General features: G+C 32.8%; 1 protein-coding gene across 1 annotated transcript in view; it reads right to left on the bottom strand.

Moving 5' to 3' along the window:
• Stxbp5l (syntaxin binding protein 5L) overlaps window positions 1-17,216 on the bottom strand; it is a 326,221-nt gene that overhangs the window by 76,292 nt on the left and 232,713 nt on the right. Inside the window, exons 19-20 of the mRNA XM_026395287.2 lie at window positions 9,480-9,631; window positions 6,726-6,797 (exon numbers count right to left, since the gene is read on the bottom strand). Of these exons, the coding sequence (XP_026251072.1) occupies window positions 6,726-6,797; window positions 9,480-9,631 (224 nt within the window). The remainder of the gene's footprint in view (window positions 1-6,725; window positions 6,798-9,479; window positions 9,632-17,216) is intronic.

Genomic DNA, 17,216 nt, shown 5'->3' with positions numbered 1-17,216 from the left:
ACAAATGAAGCATATAACTCTCTTGCTTAAAGCAAGAGAGAATTTCTTATAACTGCTGCAGGAGTTTGCATTATCTGGTCACTGCTCATCTCTACATCATCTTATTTTCCCTTTCACACACCATACTCCTAATCTCTCTGGCCTTTTTTCTATTTTTAGATGATAGTTAAATCCTTTACCACCTTAGAACCTACTTATAAGCTGTTCTATATGCCTGGAATGTAATGATCCTTGTTTTTCATAAAGCTAGTGCTTTTAAAAAAAGCTTCATTGAGATTTAATTGATATATCCATAAAATATATAATTTGATAACTGATGATATTTATATACCTAGAAAACGATCTGTATAATCAAGATAAAAAACACATCCATCATATCTAAGAATTTTGTGTGCTATTTTGTAACCCCTTCTTTCTGCCCTCCCTATAAGTGTCCCTTCACATCCCTAGGCAACCATTGATCTGCTTTCTATCACAATGTATTAGTCTCATTTCCTTGAATTTTCCATGAATGGAATCAATATTATATCCCCTTTTATTCTAATTTCTTTGTTTTTCTGATTATCAACACCAATCTTTAATGTTTAAAATAATTATGCTATCTTGATCTTTTTTCAAACAAACTTCTTTGAAAATGTAAAGTCATTGTAAGCATGGGTGAAGTACTAGTTTCTTTTCAAACAGTACAAAGCTTTGACTAGTTTTTTCTTATCTTATAAAGCTTTACTTCAGTGTTTCCTCCTTAGAAGGGGTTTCCCTTGACAACATTCATTCTTCTCTATCATAGCATTACTACCATTTTACAATTATAATAGTATATCTATGTATTTATTTATCTGTATATTGTCTGTAATAAATGGAAGGAAAATATGTAATTGTTTACTCATCATTCTGTACTTAATGCCCAGAAAAATGTTTGACACAGTAACTCTTCAATAAATAATCTTTGAAATTTTTCCCTTTAAGACACTCCTTTTCTTATTATTTTTCTTTTCTTCCATTCTTGACCTTCTCTATTTATTTTGTATTATTTATATTATTTATTTAATATTTCTCATTATTTTTTCCCTTTATTATTTTGGTTTGTGTTTTTAGGACCTGCTATATTTCCACAAATTGAAAACCATGAAGTGAAAGAGGGAAAATATCAATGAATAAGCCTGAGGCTCTCCAAAAGATCCTCTGTTGCATAACTGAAAACTGATGCACAAGCAAATTTTTCTGACAATCTTCTACATTAATCCTAGTTTTCAAACTTCCTTTGACTCAACTGACTCAGTCAATTCTTGTTTATCGAAATTTCTGTTAAATAAATAGGGCACCATCCATTGGGGCAACAAACTGAGTTTTAGCTTTAAGCTTCCATACTTGGTTAGACACTGGAAAGGTTATTTAACTCCACTCTGGCTTTGTTTCATCATACATTGTAACAATAAAGAATACCTATTATCTATAGAAGTGCTTTTTATAAATATTAATCCAGAAAAGTTCAACTCTCCAGGAGAGAGAAGGATTATGATTTTTACTTTATTTATATTTGGGAAGAAAAACGTTGTGATTCAATATCTTCCTTTAAGATTCCAAATATAATAAATAGAAAAAGTAGAATTTGATCTAAATCTTCTGTCCATATATCTGTCACTCTTTCCAAGGCATTTCACAATATGTATAATCTATAAAATCTAGAAACTTCTTCTCAGCTATATAACTATTATTTTGGGATGTTAAAGATTTGCAGATGATAATTTAATGACTTAGGGAAGGCAGCCTAGCCTCTTGGAGCCTGACCTAATTGATGGGTGATCATCAAAAGATGTTTCTCCAGAAATGAAGTAACAGGTTCAAAATAGAAATGTGACATCACAAGAGCAAAATCAACATAATAGAGTGAAGTGGAATAAAATTATAGTTTTTAAAGAAAAATAAGGAAACTTTAAAGGTCATTGTATTCAATCTCATTTTAAATATGTCAAAACAACTTCAAATTGTTTCATTTTTGAATATGTTGTTTCATTCACAGTAGTTAAAATAGGGGGAAAAAGTGGTTACTAATTATAGAATAATGGATTTGGTTTTCAATGTGCCTAAAACGTTAAGAGGCACTCATAGACATATGATCATACAGTGGAAAATCATATGGATTCACATTAATATTAGGTGTAGTTTGTTTCTCATTTATTCTGAATGACTTTAAGGAACTAGTTTCATCTCTTTCAACTTCAGTTTTCTCATTGGTAGACAAATCTACCAGTGATATCCATCTGCCTCAAAGGGTTATGATGACCATTAAATAATATAACACTGAATCAAATTGCCTAACACGATCTCAGAATAGAATGAACTCTCATTTGAAGTGGGTTCTGTCTCTCCAAATAGGGACAATGCAGCTACACTTTTCTGAAACTCAGGAAACAATTCCTGAAAAGGCTTCACTGTCCCTACTTAAAAGTATTGAGAATATACAGATGTAATCATATTATATTAGCCAACATTTAAATTTCAAACCATATTTTTATAATTTTTTTTATTTTTAAAATATTTTTAGTTGTTGATGGACCTTTATTTTATTTATTTGTATATGATGCTGAGAATCGAACCCAGTGTTTCACACATGCTAGGGAAGCACACTACCACTGAGCCACAACCCCAGCTCCGTAAAATTTATTTTTAAAAGCAAATTCAGGATATTACCATTGAGTCATTAAAAATCAGACCTTTGTCACAATATATACTGTTAATCATCAAAAGAAGACTGCACTATCTGATTTCAAGTCATAGGGCTTATCTGAGTGTCCATGGAGACTACTGGTAAAATACAGAGGATCTCTTTGTTTCTTAGACTCGATTTTACTTCTACTTTGACATGTTAAGTCTCCAGTTACAAGAAATAATGATTGCTTTTGCAAAATTCTTGTGAATCTAGTAGTGAAAGAAATTGTTCTTTTATTTATAAAATTTAAAAAATTGCCCGGCTATTCCTGTGAGAGAAAAGAGCCTGCTGCCATGCTGTATCCTACAATCATCATCATTTACTCATTGAGCTCATGATTTGTTCATAAATAATACAAAAAATAAAATTCTTTATCATTTAAATTAAAAATTTAACTGATACATTCATATTCTTGTCATGCATTTGGAAAGGTAAAGCCATACAATCATGAATTGAAATGGTGCAGACACTACTGTGTACAAACCTGTACACTGCAATCACTGTAGGAATTTAAGCAAAGGAACTGGCAGAACAGGGCTTTGATGGTAGCAGGAAAGGTTCATTATCGAAAGTGAAATTTGAGCAGGGCATTTCCAGAGAGATGTTATGAATAAATCATAAGAGTAGTAAGATACACTTGACTTGAGTGAAGTATTTTTTAAAATTTTTGTACTAACTAGTTACACATGACAGTAGAATGTACTCTGATACATCATACATAAATGGAGTATAACTTCTTATTATTCTGGTTGTACATGATATAGAGTTATACTGGTCACATAATCATATGTTCACATAGGGTAATAACGTCCAATTCATGTTACTATCCTTCCTACACCCATACCCCCTCCCCTCCTTTCACTCCCCTCTGTCTAATCCAAAATATCTCTATACTTTCTGAGCTTCTCTGCCTTGTTGTGAATTAGTATCCACATATCAGAGAAAACATTCAGCCTTTGGTTCTTTGGGATTGGCTTATTCGCTTAGCATGATATTCTCCTGTTCTGTCCATTTACTGGCAAATGCCATAATTCCATTCTTCTTTAAGGCTGAGTAATATTCCATTGTGTATATATACCACAATTCTTTATCCATTCATGTGTTGACAGGCACCCAGGTTGGTTCCATAGTTTAGCTATTGTGAATTGTGCTGCTATAAACATTGATGTGGCTGCCTCACTATAGTATGCTCATTTTAAGCTCTGAGTGGGATAACTCAGTCAAATGGTAATTCTATTCCAAGTTTTCTGAGGAATCTCCATACTGCTTTCCATAGTGGTTTCACCAATTTGCAATCCCACCAGCAATGTATGAGTATACCTTTTCCCCTACATCCTCATCAACACTTTTTGTTGCTTGCATTCTTGATAGTTGCCATTCTGACTGAAGTAAGATGAAATCTAGTTTTTATTTGCATTTCTCTAATTGTTAGAGATGTTGAAAAATTTTACATATATTTGTTGATTTATTATCTTTCTTTTTATGTGAAGTGACTGTACAGTCCCTTAACCTATTTATTGATTGGATTATTCATTTTTCTGGCTTTAAGTTTTCTGAGTTCTTTATATAACCTGGAGATTAATGCTGTATTTGAGGTGAATGTGATAAAGATTCTCTCCCATTCTGGAGGCTCTCTCTTCATGTTATTGTTTCCTTTTCTGTGAAGCTTTTTAGTTTGATTCCTTACCATTTATTGATTATTGATTTTCCTTCTTGTGCTTTAAAGGCCTTGTTAAGGAAATCATTTCCTAAGCCAACATAGTAGAGATTTTGGCCTACGTTTTCTTCTGTTAGGCACAAGGTCTCTGGTCTAGTCCTTGATCCACTTTGAGTTTTGTGCAGGGTGAGAGATAGGAGTTTAATTTCATTTTGCTACATATGGATTTCCAGTTTTCCCAGCATCAACAGCTGAAGGTGCTCTCTTTTCTCCAATGTATGTTTTTGGAATCTTTGTCTAATATGAGATAACTATTTTATGTGTTTTTTTCTGTGTCCTCTATTCTGTACCATTCATCTACATATCTGTTTTGGTACCAATACCATGCTGTTTTTGTTATTGTGGCTCTATAATATAATTTAAGGCCTGGTATTGTGATGTCCCCTGCTTTACTTTTCTTGCTGAGGACTGCTTTGGTTAGTTTGGGTCTCTTATTTTTCCAAATGAATTTCTTGACTGGTTTTTCTATATCTATGAAGAATGGCACTGGGATTTTAATAGGAATTGCATTAAACCTATATAATACTTTTGGTAATATGGCCATTTTGACAATATTAATTCTGCCTATTTCAGTGGGGTATTGCTACAGGAGAGTGGTAGAAAATCCATTTAAAGATATAGGTAAGAATTATATTTTAAAGGACCTTTAATGAAGGTTTAAGAATGTTGATTGTTTTATTCTGAAGGGAATATAAACTTATTAAATATTTCTCAAAAACCTTTTTTAATCTTTATATCACTGTTGATACTATGGAATTCTCGTGAACTAGAGCCTACTTTTGCTCCTTATTATCAACCCCAATTTCTTCTTACCATAAAAGCACCACATATTTATATGAGAAAATAGAGTAAACTAAAAGAAGAAATTTCTAAGATTCGAGCTAATATTCTAGAAAATTTTCTATATCTGTGTATATACATACAAAATAGGGGGATTCTATCTTCACAAGGCTAACCTGGGATTCAGAAGTTGTGGGGAATATATACAGGAAAGGTTTTAGATAGAAACCCTCTGAGTGGTTTTAAGGGACTGATGTCAAAGAATGGTATAGAACAGAAATCAGAAAAGTTTCTGTGTAAATAGTAAATATTTTAGGCCTGTAGGCCATGTGGTTTTTGTTGAAATTACTCTTTTCTGCCATTGTAGTGTGAAAGCAGCCACTGAAAACATGTAAATGAATGAGTATGAGTAGGCTCCCATAAAACTTTATTATGGAAACTAAAATTTCATAAAATTTTCATATGTGAAGAAATATCATAGTATTTAATAAGTTTCTGTTTTAGGAGCAGGTCAATACTTGCTCCTTGTTTTTTACACAGGTCCCAGGAACAGAGACAGTGGGAAATAATAAAAAAAAAAGGTGTGCTACTAGAGTATAAAACTAGGGAATATAAATCACCATCTGGGCACTTTTAGAAAAATTCAAAGGATTTCAAAGGAATAACTTCCTTAATCTAAGGCCACAAATCAGTAAAGTTTTAGGTTTTACAACTAATGTGAATGTATTAGTTTTTATAAACATGTTGAGGCCTGAAAAAATTCAGGTTATATAACATATTGATTAACATAAGGTAAACATTTTTTTCATGTCAATAAATATTTACCTGTAACATCATTAGTATCATTTGCATTTCCAGTGACAGATACCCTCGGTCCCTATGCTTTCTGCACTAGTTTTTAGTGCCATCTTCAAATCTTAATTTGCTACTATAAGAAATGTTAACATACACTCTTTTATTTGTTGGACTTTAATTTCTCTATTTCACAGGTTGATACCTAAAATCACTACAGGAATGTACATTTTGGTATTCTATCTTAATAAAAAGCATTAGAAATTAGGAATGCCTAGTTATCTCTAAAAACTACAAGCAAATATTGTGGCACTACATTATTGTTAGAATAATGTAGTAAAATGGCCAAAGCACAAGGCTTCCAAAATAAGAAAACATTAAATTATTATTGATATGGCATATTAGATTTATTATATCAGGACACCATTACTCTCCGTCCTCAAAACAGAAAATAACGACTTTTGGACTAATAAGACATAGACTGTATGGTTTGAAATAAGCACTTAAACAAAGGATAAGAATAAATGGGTACATGACAATAATGATTTGAAATATTTACATAATAATTTTTATTAAAATTATCAGGTTGCACTTCAATAACAAAACAAAAATTTACATGCATGCTGAATGTGTTTTTAAAAAACACATTATTGAGCACCAATGTACGGATTTTATTCAAGCACTGTGACTCAAAAATGCTATTTGTCTAACCTTTTTAGAACTTACTCTGATAAGAAGTACGGATCCGTTTCGTTAAATCAGGATAAAAGTTAGACAGGCCACGCATGCAAAAGTTGTCTTTGGAACATGCCAGAACACCAGCATCAGCAGCAGGCAGGGGAAAGAAAGAAGAATAGTCTAAAGTGAAAGGAAGTGATATCATACCAGAATCTAGAACAGCCAAGATGAAGAAATTGCAGCAAAATCATGTAATCAAATCAGAAAGGAGATATTTAAAAAATCAATTAGAAAGTAAGAGGTGATAGATGAATGATGAGGATGCTGTAGCAATTTTATTTTATCAAATGTCTTACAAAAAATTTATGGCATATTTTTCTTAAATGTTTTTGCATAGTATACATACTTGGCTTGTAATAATATGTATAACTTACTTCATTAATATCAAAATGATTGTCTTTAATGCTTCTGCAATTAAAAAGAAAGCTTAGGGATTTTAGTTTTTAATTTTTATTTTTATAATATGAGTACTCAGAGTATTCATTTTGTTTTTCAGTACTAGGGATCAAACCCAGGGATAATCTACATATGAGCTATATCGCCATCCCTTTTTGTTTTTTTGAGACAGGGTCTTGCTAAGTTGCAAAGGCTAGCCTCAAACTTGCCATCCTCCTGTTGCAGCCTCCAGAGTTTCTGGGATTACAGACATGTGCCACCATGCCCAGCTCAGTATATTAATTTTGTAAACTAAAATAAAAACCAAGTTTACAGCTTCATCACAGTTTTCCATATTCTAAAGTCATCAGAATTTCTAAGCTATAATAATAATTATCGATGCTCAAGAAGTTTAAATTATAATTTTCCTTTGTCATAATATTCACTTTTTCAGCCCACCATATACACCCAGCACTTCCAGAAAGCAAGTATCTTAGATGCTATCAAAGGGTCCACAGCTTTTATGACTTGAAATGGTGCTTTCAGCACTGCAAACAGCAGCTACTAGCCCTTCAAACCTTCTTGCTCTAAAAGATTTTAACTTTCATAAATCAACTTTCTCTTTCCCACTATTGAGAGACTCTTATGGTACATACACACAATTTCTTTTATTTTGTTTTTCTTTCTAGCAGTCCTAAAATATTGATAACAGTTGAATTCCTAACAAAAATGCCTCAGGTTTAAAAGATAATTTTGTGTCCCTGAAAATGGTCTAAGCTAATAATTTAGAAAGCAGTGAAGTTTATCAAAAGGCTAATAAAGGAGAAATTTTTTAAAAATCAAATTTTTTAGTCTAAAAGGAAAATTCTTTTATCACACTCAAAGGTTTTGACATACCTGTTATTTGGAAAATAAAGTGTAAGATTTTAAATTTTTATTGTAAGATATTCTTTTTTAAAAAATGTTTATTTTTTTTAGTTGTAGTTGGACACAATGCCTTTATTTATTTATTTTTATGTGGTGCTGAGGATCAAACCCAGTGCCCTAGATGTGCTAGGCGAGTGCTCTACTGCTGAGCCACAACCGCAGCCCCTAATATTCTTTTCATGGATTTTTTTTTTAAAATTAAAGCTTTGATATCCTATTGGTTATTTTAAATAAAGAAAAGTAGAAAATTTAAAATAATTGTCTAAACACATAATTCTATAGAAGCATTTTTATCTGCAAACCATTTCCCTAATTTCTACCAACTAGACGACATCAACGGACAAAAAAATACACAAAATTTCAGCAATGTCTATAAAGCCAACTATTTGGATATATACCGAAATTCCAATAAATTTTGATAATTTAGGATATCAAACTATGGCAATATAATCTAATTACCACAGAGTTCTTTCTTTTTATAGTTGAATAGGCCAATTTGTCTTGTCAAGAAAGATGCTATCTTTCATAGCATTTAAAAATGTTAATGAATAATATTTACTGTGCTTGTTAAAATATTTCCAACACAGTCATCATCCATCAGGAAAAGGTCACAGCTATAATATAGAGTTATTTTAAAATATTAAAAGAAGTGAATGACCTTAAGTTACCTTTTATATGTGTGTTTGTTGTGTTGGGGATCATACCAGGGTCTCGTGCATGCTAGGCAAACACACTATCCAGCACTCTACCACTACTGTAAATTATCATGTTAAAAGGGGCAAAATATATTACAAGTAAGTTGACCGCAGCTTCTTTTTTTTTGGGGGGGGTATTGATATATTTTTTAAAACATTTATTTTCTAGTTTTAAGTGGACACAATATCTTTATTTTATATTTATGTGGTGCTGAGGATCGAACCCAGTGCCCTAAGCATGCCAGGTGAGCACTCCACCACCAAGCCACAACCCCAGCCTGAGTACTGATATATTTTTAATTTATAAAGAGGGACTCACCGAGTCGCTTAGTGCCTCACTAAATTGCGGAGGCTGTCTTTGAACTTGTGATCCTCCTGTCTAATTTGCCTGAGCTGCTGGGATTACAGGCATGTGCCACCACGCTTGGCCAGCTTTTTCAACTAAAGAACTTGATTTTCACAGCATTTCAAAATTTAGCAGCTTCTTATTTTCTCTTATTTCTTAGGAACTTAACCTAAGAAACTTGAAATGCTTCCTAACCTAAAAAGCAAATTAAACTTTATATACCTCCCTTGCCCTTTCAAAGATTCTCACTGTATTTCTGCCCAACACATTGTATTACATGGTAGTATAAATCATGTTGGTTCATTTTATAAAGCATTTGAATAACATCACAAAAGATAAGCAATCTGAAAAAAATGGTGTACAAATCAAGTTCATAACCCAGCTTGTTTTCTTTCCTACCTGCAATGATCTGCTTGTTCTTTCGAGGAGAACGTGGTTGTCTCTGATATAGGTCACTTGATCTATAAAGGTCAATGGTCCCCATGCTTAACAGAACTGTCTTCTGTATAAAATCCACCACAGCCAACCCATTGCAGTTTCCAAAGGCAACTCTAAGAGACAAAAAATAAAAATAAAAATAGTCATGAATATTTTTGTCCTTTAAATTAAGTATAAGTTTACTGAAAAATATTGTCTAGGGTAGAGGAGGTTAAGAGTTATGGTATGTTAATCAGGAAAGGTTTGCCTTTACGTTGGATAGAATGACTTAGTATAATAACCTTGAATATTAACTACAAAAAATAAGGATGACCTGTAAGAACACCTTGTCAGGTAAGTAATTACTACCCAATCTGCTGTTTAACTTGATCTTCTATTTGTATAGCAGAATGACACAGAATCGTTTTAGTATGCAAGGAGCACAGAGGTCAAGAAAATCCACATTTTAATAGCTACAAAATCTTCTCTATATAGATACCCTTTCTCAAATAAAATTGTTATTATTATGCTCCAAATTATTTTCTTAGAGAAAAACTAAAATTAACTTCATATATTTAACATTTTTCTACTCTAATAGACATAAGGAAATACACTTATTCACAATTTTTTTTTCTCAATTTTTGCATGTTGTCCCACTTATTAAAAGACAAACACCATTTAATTAGTTCATTACCAGAATTTCCTGATTTAATTAAAACAGTTCTTCTAAGGAGGTATTTTAATCACTTGAAGGTGTATTTTACTATACTTCACTGCATAATTGCCACAGCACAATTATTTAACACTATTTTTTTCAGTTCAAAAATTGGATTATAACTTTTTACTTCATAATTATTGCATGGTATAATTCTGTTTGTCATGCTGATTAAAAGGTAAACAGAGCAGCAATACATTTACCAGTGGCATGTGAATATGCATTTGTGTTATTATGCACTGTGAGCCAATCCACTGCCAGGATGACTTGCCCCAGCCAGTGGTTTTGTCACACAGCCGAGAGCCTGGCCTGCCAACACTAATCTTCTAAGAAGGGAAATTGGGAAGTCTTAAACCCCAACATTAAATTTGGTGAGCAACACAATAAAAAAGAAAGGACTCACAACTCATGGCCCATATTCCCACTCTTAGTTCATACCTCAAGACGAAACTAAAAGAAAATCAGTTGGGCACAGATAGTGAACACATATTTTCATTGACTATTTCGTCCACCATAGTGGAAATTACTCCTTAATTTCTTAACATTTCACCGATATTTTTTCCTTTTTGTTGTTGCTTATTTTGTTTTACTTTTTGTTTTGGTTTTCTATATTGTGTTTTTGTTTTATTTGAATGTGTACTGATTGATTCAAGGATTTCTATACGTGTGTTTCTCTCTCCTTATTTCTAGCCTTTTAAAAACTTTTATTTGTTTATTTATTTTTTGAAGGTATTATTTTCCTATGCTCTGTATTTTGAGGGTTAGGTCCCCCTGCCCCCACCCAGCCCCGTGATGCTGAGGACTGAACATAGGGATAGGGGTTTTGATTAGCATATTATGATTTTGTTTTGTATTATCTTTACCACTACTCTATGTCCCTTGTCTCCTCCTCTTTTTTCTATTGCTGACACTCAATTCCATTCCCTCTCTCCTCCTTTAAAGTCATTTTTTTAATTCCATTGTGCATATATGCCACATTTTCTTTGTAGTTGCACACAATAACTTTATTTTATGTATGTATGTATGTATGTATGTATGTATTTATAGGTAGTACTGATGATGGAATCCAAGGCTTTGCATGTGCGAGTTGAGGGCTCTACCACTGAGCCACAACCCCAGCCCCCCTCTCTCCTCATTTATGTGCTAGATTTTTTCTTCCCCTTTCACATTGACAACAAATCCTTGTGAGGAGCGGCAAATAAATTATTGCTTTGAATTCCATAGCCTTGGATAGGTAGACTGCCCTTCTGAATTTCTTTTGGTACAACTGTGCTGAAAGACATGCTCACTTGCAGGTGGTCACTGTTAATGGGGCAGATTCTATGCCTGGTGTGGAATTTATGAGTTCGATAGTTTTGAATTTAGATGCCTGTTAGCCTTGGGTAAAAGAGATACCAGTGTGCCTAAACAGCTTTGAGATGCCAGCTGCCTGGAGGAAGAATTACTGTGCAAGTGATAAGCCTCCAACCCAGCCAATTCCCCCCCCCCCCGCCCAACAGCTTCTCCCTTCTTGTTTACCTTGAAGAACCCCATGTTACAATAAATTCCTTTGGTGTGTTTTGCTATAAATAAAGAATTCATGGGCTTTTCCCTTTGTTAGAATCAGATTCATCAGGTCTTTCCCACCTGTCAAGTCACTGCTTTCAATATATTTCTTGTCCTTTGTGTTTATTTCTCAATAATAATTTCCCAGAGTTTTTTTAAAAAAAATTTTAATGTTTTTTTTTTGTTGTTGTAGGTGAACACAATACCTTTATTTTATTTTTTATGTGGTGCTGAGGATCAAAACCAGTGCCTCACATGTGCCAGGTGAGCACTCTACCACTGAGCCACAGCCCTAGCCTACTTTTCCAAATTTTTATTTCCAGTTGGCCCACACCTCTGAGAGTTACTTACTTCCTCCCCATGAAGGCTACAGGTACAAATCCTGTAGATGTTATCAAGATGTTATCAAAGCATCTGCCCTATGCACATTTTGAAATTGCAAATACTTTTCTACCCTCCTATTTCTTCTTTCCTCATACTCAACTCTATCCTTAATACCTCATAATACTAATTGACATATATAATATCTGCCCCTACCATCAATGTCACAGCAATAATTAATAAGGCAGAAATCATAGATAATACCTATTGTTTAATTTTATACCAAACATAATTCATGATTATTTACTGTTTTTACTGATTGAAATTTCTGATTATACTATTTCTACATATTGTACCAATTAACATTAAATATGAAAATAAGAACTAAAGACCTGGTCTATTGCTATGTATTGTCTGCATAGATTAAAGCTATCATTGGGCTCCCTCCCAATCTGTAAGGTACTAGTAACATAGAAAGTATTATAAACTCATAAGATAGAAACTTTATAGCACCATATCCATCCAGATATATGGGTAAACATACAAACAACAAGGAAAAGTAAAGGAACAAACAATCCTAAACAACAAAAAACTGATACTACAGTTTAGAAAATGTCAGGGATGGAATTCAGAAAGTTCAGAATTAAACAGATCTATGAGGTAAATGATGAAGAAAGAAATTAAATCAGAATGAAAATACAGAATGAAAAAAAATCACTTTAATAAGGAGATAGAGATCCTGAAGAAGAATCAGTCCAAAATCCTCTAAATGAAGGAATCAGAAAAACAAATTAAAAATTAATTGGAAAGCATCACCAACAGAAAAGACCACATGGAAGACAGAGTTTGAAACAATGAAGACAAAGTATATAATCTTGAAAATAGAGTTGTTAAGAGGATAAAAAATGTTAAGAGACTATGAATAAAATTCCAAGATGGATAAAATGAAAAGACTAAACTTAAGACTTATTGGGTAGATGAAAGCTCAGAGTTAAACCAAAGGAATGCACAGTTTTTTTTTTCAATAAAAATTTCCCAAGCCTTAAGAAAAATCAGAAAATCAGGTACAGGAGGCATACAGAACCCCTAAATATACAAAACTACAACAGACCCACACAAGAACTTATTATAAAAATGCCTAACATACAGATTATAGAATTTCAAAGGCTGCCAGAGAAAAGCAGCAGGCCACATTTAAAGGGAAACCAATACAGATCTCAGTTGATTTTTAAACTCAGACCCCTAAAGCTGGGAGGTCTTGGAATTATATATTCCAAACTCTGAAAGAACATGGGCTCCAGTCAAGAACACCATACTCAGTGACATTAAGCTTCAGAATAGACAATGAAATAAAAACCTTCCATTTGTGTTATAAAGATGTATTAAGAATTGTAATGCAAAAAAAGAGAGTTCATGTATAATGGCATAATTTGGCATGAACATACATTATATACAGAGTTATGAAAAATTGTTCTGAGAATGTATAAATATGAATGTAATGAATTCCACTATTGTCATGTATGTAAGAAATAAATAAGTAGATAAATATATAAATAAAATAATACCATGTCACCAAAAAAAATAAAAATCTTCCATAATAAATAAAACTTAAAAGAATTCACAAATAGAAAGCCTGAACTACAAAACATACAATAAAATATTTCTTGAAGAAATGAAAAATAAAAATGAAAACCAGCAAAAGGAGAAACTACACTACAAGAATAGTCAATGAATGGATAAACTAATTCAAATTCAAAACATAGAAATAACTCAAATGATATGGAATAAAAACCATTTCCCAATAATAACATTGAATGTAAATGGCCTAAACATATCCATCAAAAGATATAGACCAACAGATTGGATTAAAAACCAAGACTCAACATATGCTGTCTCCAAGAGACTCATCTCATAGGCAAAGATAACCACAGACTGAAGGTAAAAGAATGGGAAAAAAAAACATATCATTCACATGGATCTTATAAACAAGCCAGAGCTTCTATCTTCATATCATATAAAGTAGATTTCAAGCCAAAATTAATGAAAAAGAACCAGAAGGACATTCCATATTGTTTAAAGAAAATATATATCAACAACACATAACAATCATTATGTATTTATGCCCCAAACAGTGTAGCAACTACATAGAAACAAACCCTTCTCAATTTTGAAAATCAAATGGCCACAACAACAACAACAAAAATTGGTGACTGTAATATGCCTGTTTTATGGAATAGATCCTCCAAACAAAAACTAAATAAAAAAGCTATGAAACAGAAAATACCATTAATAATTTAGATTTAACAGATATATGTAGACTATTTCATCCATCAATGAATATACTTTCTTCTCAGCAGCACAGATCCTTCTCTAAACTATACCATGTCTTAGATCAAATTGAATCAGGAGGACATGGAATATTTAGATCAATTTCAAGCAAAGGAATTGAAGATGCTATCAAAAGCCTACCAACAGAGCTGAGGTTGTGGTTCAGAGGTAAAGCGCTTGCCTAGCATGCATGAGGCACTGGGTTCGATCCTCAGCATCACATAAAATAAAAAAACAAAGACATTGTGTCGACCTATAACTAAAAAAAATATTTAAAAAAGAAGCCTACCAGAATACAACAGACACTAGTATGGCAGTATGTATAAACATGGCTGTATAACCAATGTGATCCTGCAATCTGTACATGTGGGAAAAATAAGAATTCATACTCCATTTGAATCAAATGTATGATATATATATATGTCAAGATCATTGTAATGTTTTGAGCAACCAATAAAAAAAGAAGCCTACCAACAAAGAAAAGCCCAGACCAGATGGATTCTCAGTGGAGATCTACCAGACCCTCAAAGAAGAACAAACATCCAAACTTCTCAAATTATCCCATAAAATAGAAAAGGAGGAAACCCTTCCAAACTCATTCTATGAAGCTAGTATCATTCTGATACCAAAACCAGACAAAGATACTTTGAGGAAAGAAAACTTTAGATAGATTTCCCTGATGAACATAGATACAAAAGTTCTCAATAAAATACTGGCAAATAACATACAAAAACATTAAAAAATAGAGTACCATAATCAAGTAGGATTCATTCCAGGGATGCAAGGTTAGTTCAACATCACAGTAATAGACAAGAATCACATGATTATCTCAATAGATGCCGAAAAAGCATTTGACAAAATTCAGCATCCATTCATGCATTCATGTTCAAAACCCTAGAAAAACTAGGGATGGTAGGAATATACTTCAACATTGTAAAAGCTATATGTTAAATCCAATGCCAACATCATTGTAAATGGAGAAAAACTGAAAGCATTCCCTCTTAAACTATAACAAGACAGAGATGCCCTCTTTCACCAATCGTATTCAACATAGTCCTTGAAACCGTAGCCTGAGCAATTAGACTAAAGAAAGAAATTAAAGGAATATAAATAGGAAAAGAAGACCTCAAACTATCCCTATTTGCTGACATCAGTATTCTATATTTAGAAGACCCCCCCAAAATCTAACTGAAAGCTTCTAGAACTCATAAATGAATTCAGCAAGGTAGCAGGATATAAAAATTAATTTTGTTCTTGTACACCAATGACAAATCAACTGAAAGAGAAATCAGGGAAACTATCTTATTCACAATAGCCTCAAAACAAAAAACAAAACAAAACAAAAACTTGGGAATCAATCTAACAAAAGAGGTGAAATACTTCTACAATGAAAATTAAAGAACACTCAAGAAAGAAATTGAGAAAGACCTTAGAAGATGGAAAGACTGCCTATGTTCTTGAAGAGGCAGAATTAATATTGTCAAAATGGCTGTACTATCAAAAGTGCTATACAGATTTAATGCAATTCCTACCAAAAGTGCTATACAGATTTAATGCGATTCCTAATAAAATTCCAATGATGTTCTTGACACAAACAGAAAAAGGAGTAATGCAATTCATTTTGTAAAATAAGAGGCCCGGAATGGCCAAAACAGAGAAAAGTAAAGCAGGAGGCATCACAATACCAGAACTTAAATTATACTACAGAGCTATAGCAACAAAACCACCATGGTATTGGCACCAAAATAGACATGAAGACCAATAGAACAGAATGGAAGACACAGGAAAGAATCCACATAAGTACAGTTTTCTCATACTAGACAAAAGTGCCAAAAACATACATTGGAGAACAGATAGCCTCTTCAACAAGTAGTGCTTGGAAAACTGGAAATCCATATGTAGCAGAATGAAATAAAATTGAGCCCTATCTCTTACCTTGCCCTAAACTCAACTCAAAGTGGATTAAGGAACCTGGGCATTAGACCAGAGACCCTGTGCCTTCTAGAAGAAAATGTAAACCGAACTCTCTGTTATGTGGACTTAGGATCTGACTTCTTTAACAAGATGTAAAATCAAGAATCAATAAATAACATGGTATTAAACTAAAAAGCTTCTTTACAACAAAGGAAACCATCAAGAACACGAAGAGAGAGCCTACAGAATGGGAGAAAATCTTTGCCACCTATACCATAGATAGGCCATTAATCTTCAGGATACATAAAGAAAATATACACAAATTAGCCCATTAATAAATGGGCAAAGGAATTAAATAGATACTTCTCAAAGAACAAATATGAATGGTTAAAAATACATTAAGAAATGTTCAACATCTCTAGCAATTTGAGAAATACAAATTAAAACCATACTGAGATTCTATTTCATTTTATTTTCAGTCAGAATGGCAATTATCAAGCATACAATAATAAATATTGGTGAGAATATGGGGAAAAGGTACACTTATACATTGCTGGTGAGACTGGAAGTTGGTTCAACCCTTCTAGGAAGTAATACAGAGATTCCTCAGAAAACTTGGGATGGAGCCACCATTTGATCCAGTTATCCCTCTTCTTGGTATATACCCAAAGGACTTAAAATCAGCATACTACTACAGTGATGCTGCCACATCAATGTTTATAGCAGTGCAATTCACAGTAGCTAAGCTATGGAACAAACTTAGATGCCTTTCAACAGATGAATGGATAAAGAAAATGTGGTATATATACACAATAGAGTATTATTCAGCCATAAAGAAGAATCAAATTATGGCATTTGCTGGTAAATGACTAGAACTGGAGACTATTGTGCTAAGT

Source organism: Urocitellus parryii, chromosome 2 (assembly GCF_045843805.1).
Source record: "Urocitellus parryii isolate mUroPar1 chromosome 2, mUroPar1.hap1, whole genome shotgun sequence".
NCBI classification, from domain to species: domain Eukaryota; kingdom Metazoa; phylum Chordata; class Mammalia; order Rodentia; family Sciuridae; genus Urocitellus; species Urocitellus parryii.
Note: the sequence above shows the minus strand (reverse complement) of the source record. Positions and strands in the feature narration are given on the sequence as shown.